Genomic DNA, 2,985 nt, shown 5'->3' on the forward strand with positions numbered 1-2,985 from the left:
CGGCTTGTGTACTGCATCATCACTGTGTCTGTCACGCGACTCTGTTCCCCTTTCGGGCTCTGTCTTTACATTTATTTTGAAAGCTGAAGCTCGCGATTATGGTAATGGGCGTTACATTTCCTACGAGTGCTTGCAGTGTTCGGCCAATCACAATGCACTTGGTCAGCTGGCCAATCAGAGCAGACTGCGCTTGTCGGAAGGAGGGACTTTGTAGAAAACGAAGCGTTTGAGAGAGGCGGGGCATAGAGGACCTACAATAATGTACAGTATTTGAAAAAGAATGTGTTTTTTGAACATTAAAGCATGTCAACATATTCTGTTACACCAAATACACAAAATAATGATCTTTAAAAAAAGCATCATATGACCCCTTTAAGACACATCCTGAGCTAGCAATCACAATCTTCCACTGCTCTCAGCCTCACAGACAGGGAGTGACATTCCCATTTATTTATTCCAGGGCTTCCAGGGACTTTCTGCTATATTTAAAACCTGATATGGTTTTAAAAACAATAACTACACCAAATTATGTAACAGGAGGGCAAGAGGACTTCCCCATTCAAATTGAACAGAAGCCAGTAATTCAGAGACAAAACCACTCGCATTTCTAGAAAAACAACTTTCAACGATCAAGGGTTTAATTTCTCAGCAGACGGATTCAAAAAAAGGGTAAGATGAAAGAAGCGATGTGTGGCTATCGGACAGCTTGATTTCGAGGACTAGTTATAGTCACTATAACCCCACGGAAATGTAATCAACCCAGAGAACGGACAAGAGTTCAACACGCTTTCAAACGTCTGGAGCTCAAGGCTATAGAGACTGCTGAAGTCACACAGACATTAATCAGGTTTGTCTCCTGAAATGAAAATGGAGAGAAATAAAAGAGGATTACTGTTCAAGGCTGTAGCGAATAGAGTATTTCAATTCCACAAACTAAAGCCTTTGAATCCTGCAGTAATAACTGTCTGCCGTCAGTCAGGGGAAACAGTGTCATTGCTGCACACTAATGTTTTTGTTTGTCAATATAGGTGAGAGATATGCATGTGTGTGACTGAGCTGACTATAGTATATGTTTACTGAGAGGATGGCAATGAGGAGAAAAGTCAGCTAAAAGATCACAGGGCCGTATTAAATCACAATAAAAAAAATTTGAAAAAGTGGAATCAATTTTCTGAAATTAGACTAAAAGTTTAAGAAGTTCTGTTATCATATCAGCAATAGTCATTAAGTCATGGGATAATTATTACTGTAACCATCTCAGATGCTGATAAGTGTCCTACAATACAGAGAAGGAAGACGCCACAGCTAGGATGGATATAGCAAATGAAGTTCATCTCAAATGTCTACATCAGTTTCCAACAGCGATCAAATTTCACGAGATCATCATCACAGATCAAACCCTCTTAATATCATAAAAATATCCCTCTAAATATTGCAAACAAAGAGCCAGATTATCTGGTCTAATAAAAGGAGAGTACATAAAAACAAACTGGATCGCAGCTGAAAGATGCACAACAGAGGGGGGAAAAAAACACTTACTTTCCAATGTTGTCTGGAAGTGCTTGTAAAGAAATGTCATTGATGGAAAGGCATGTTAAACTCTGTAATTCCGGAAAACTTTCAGGCAATCTGAAACAAAACGAAAACAAACGTACAAGTCACAATTCACACAGGGAATGTCAGAAGAGAATAAAGTGCATCTGCTCAGCTGTACAGGTGAAAGAACATACTCACGCCAGCAAGACATGATCACCACTATTGAACAAAACGAAACAAATAATTGCTTACAAGAACGTTCTGCCAGTAAACTAAACCTTAACCATATGGATGCTTGTTACAACATAACCAGAGAATACAGAAGCAGTCAAGCATTGTAACATCCATCAAAATGGGGGAACAAATTGGCAAAGTGGATCCAGTGCTAATGCATAACGCATGACCTGTCAAGCACAGCACAGCACAGCTCTTAGGATATCGTCAATAAACCGCAAAGATGCCGTCAACGCATTTGTGGTGTATTAGACATGCAATTAAGACTCGTTTAAAGAACCACCCAATCTCAATGCACACACCACAAGAAGCACAAAGAAAAATGCCTGTGGATCTGTATTACCATCCTGATGAAGTGTTGGAGGAGCTACTCTACAACTGCAGTCTAAAACAGATAAAGTACTCACAAGCTTTTCTTTAAAACAAACCAAAAAAATAATAATTGTAGTAAACTTCACTACAAGCTACTAACAAAAATGTAGCTAACCACAGATGCAATGTCTTATTGATTAAATTAGAATTATACTAGAAACTGGGGTCACACTTTATGTTAAGGTCCAATTCTCGCTACTAACAAACCAGAAACTAGGACTTTTCCCTCAATAAACTCCTAATGCGGTGCTTATTAATAGTTAGTGCGGTAGTTGTTAAGTTTAGGTATTAGATAGGATTAGGGATGTAGAATATGGTCAGGGGCGGATTTAGTGATTTGGGGGCCCCAGGCAAAATACAGGAATGGGGCCCTATACAATTTTACACATCTACAACCTTGAAGTTTCTTTCACTGTTGCTCGCTGCTGCACGACCGTGTCGCATAGATGTGTCTAATCTTTTAGATTTTTCATGTACATGTTATAAATAAAGGATTTCTTTAATGTTGTAAATCCCTTGTTCACATTTAAACATGTTATAATAGTATTGGAGTAGGTTGGACACTAGGTGGTGCGTTGGGGTAATTTTCACTATGCAATTGTCTACACAACGTAAGGCTGTCTAATTCTAAACTTTAAAATATACATTTATTTTTATTTATTTTAATTGCACATTTAAATTAAACTGAAGGAAATTATAAATGTACATGCTTAAGGATTATTTCAACCAAACATGAAGCGTGCCTGTGTGGAAAGTGACTGTGCATGGTCCTTCTTGGGTCTTTCACAAAAACGAGTGAGCGCCATTTAAAAAAATTTAAATAGGCCCTATATAATATGCACT

The 2,985-nt window shown here is 38.3% G+C and overlaps 1 protein-coding gene across 1 annotated transcript in view; it reads right to left on the bottom strand.

Annotated features, from left to right (window-relative positions):
* LOC107570557 (leucine-rich repeat-containing protein 1) overlaps window positions 1-2,985 on the bottom strand; it is a 55,565-nt gene that overhangs the window by 26,090 nt on the left and 26,490 nt on the right. The window contains exon 4 of the mRNA XM_016256791.1: window positions 1,540-1,629. Within this exon, the coding sequence (XP_016112277.1) occupies window positions 1,540-1,629 (90 nt within the window). The remainder of the gene's footprint in view (window positions 1-1,539; window positions 1,630-2,985) is intronic.

The sequence above is a fragment of the Sinocyclocheilus grahami genome, unplaced genomic scaffold, assembly GCF_001515645.1.
Source record: "Sinocyclocheilus grahami isolate Dianchi unplaced genomic scaffold, SAMN03320097.WGS_v1.1 scaffold1475.1, whole genome shotgun sequence".
In the NCBI taxonomy this organism is placed as follows: Eukaryota; Metazoa; Chordata; class Actinopteri; order Cypriniformes; family Cyprinidae; genus Sinocyclocheilus; species Sinocyclocheilus grahami.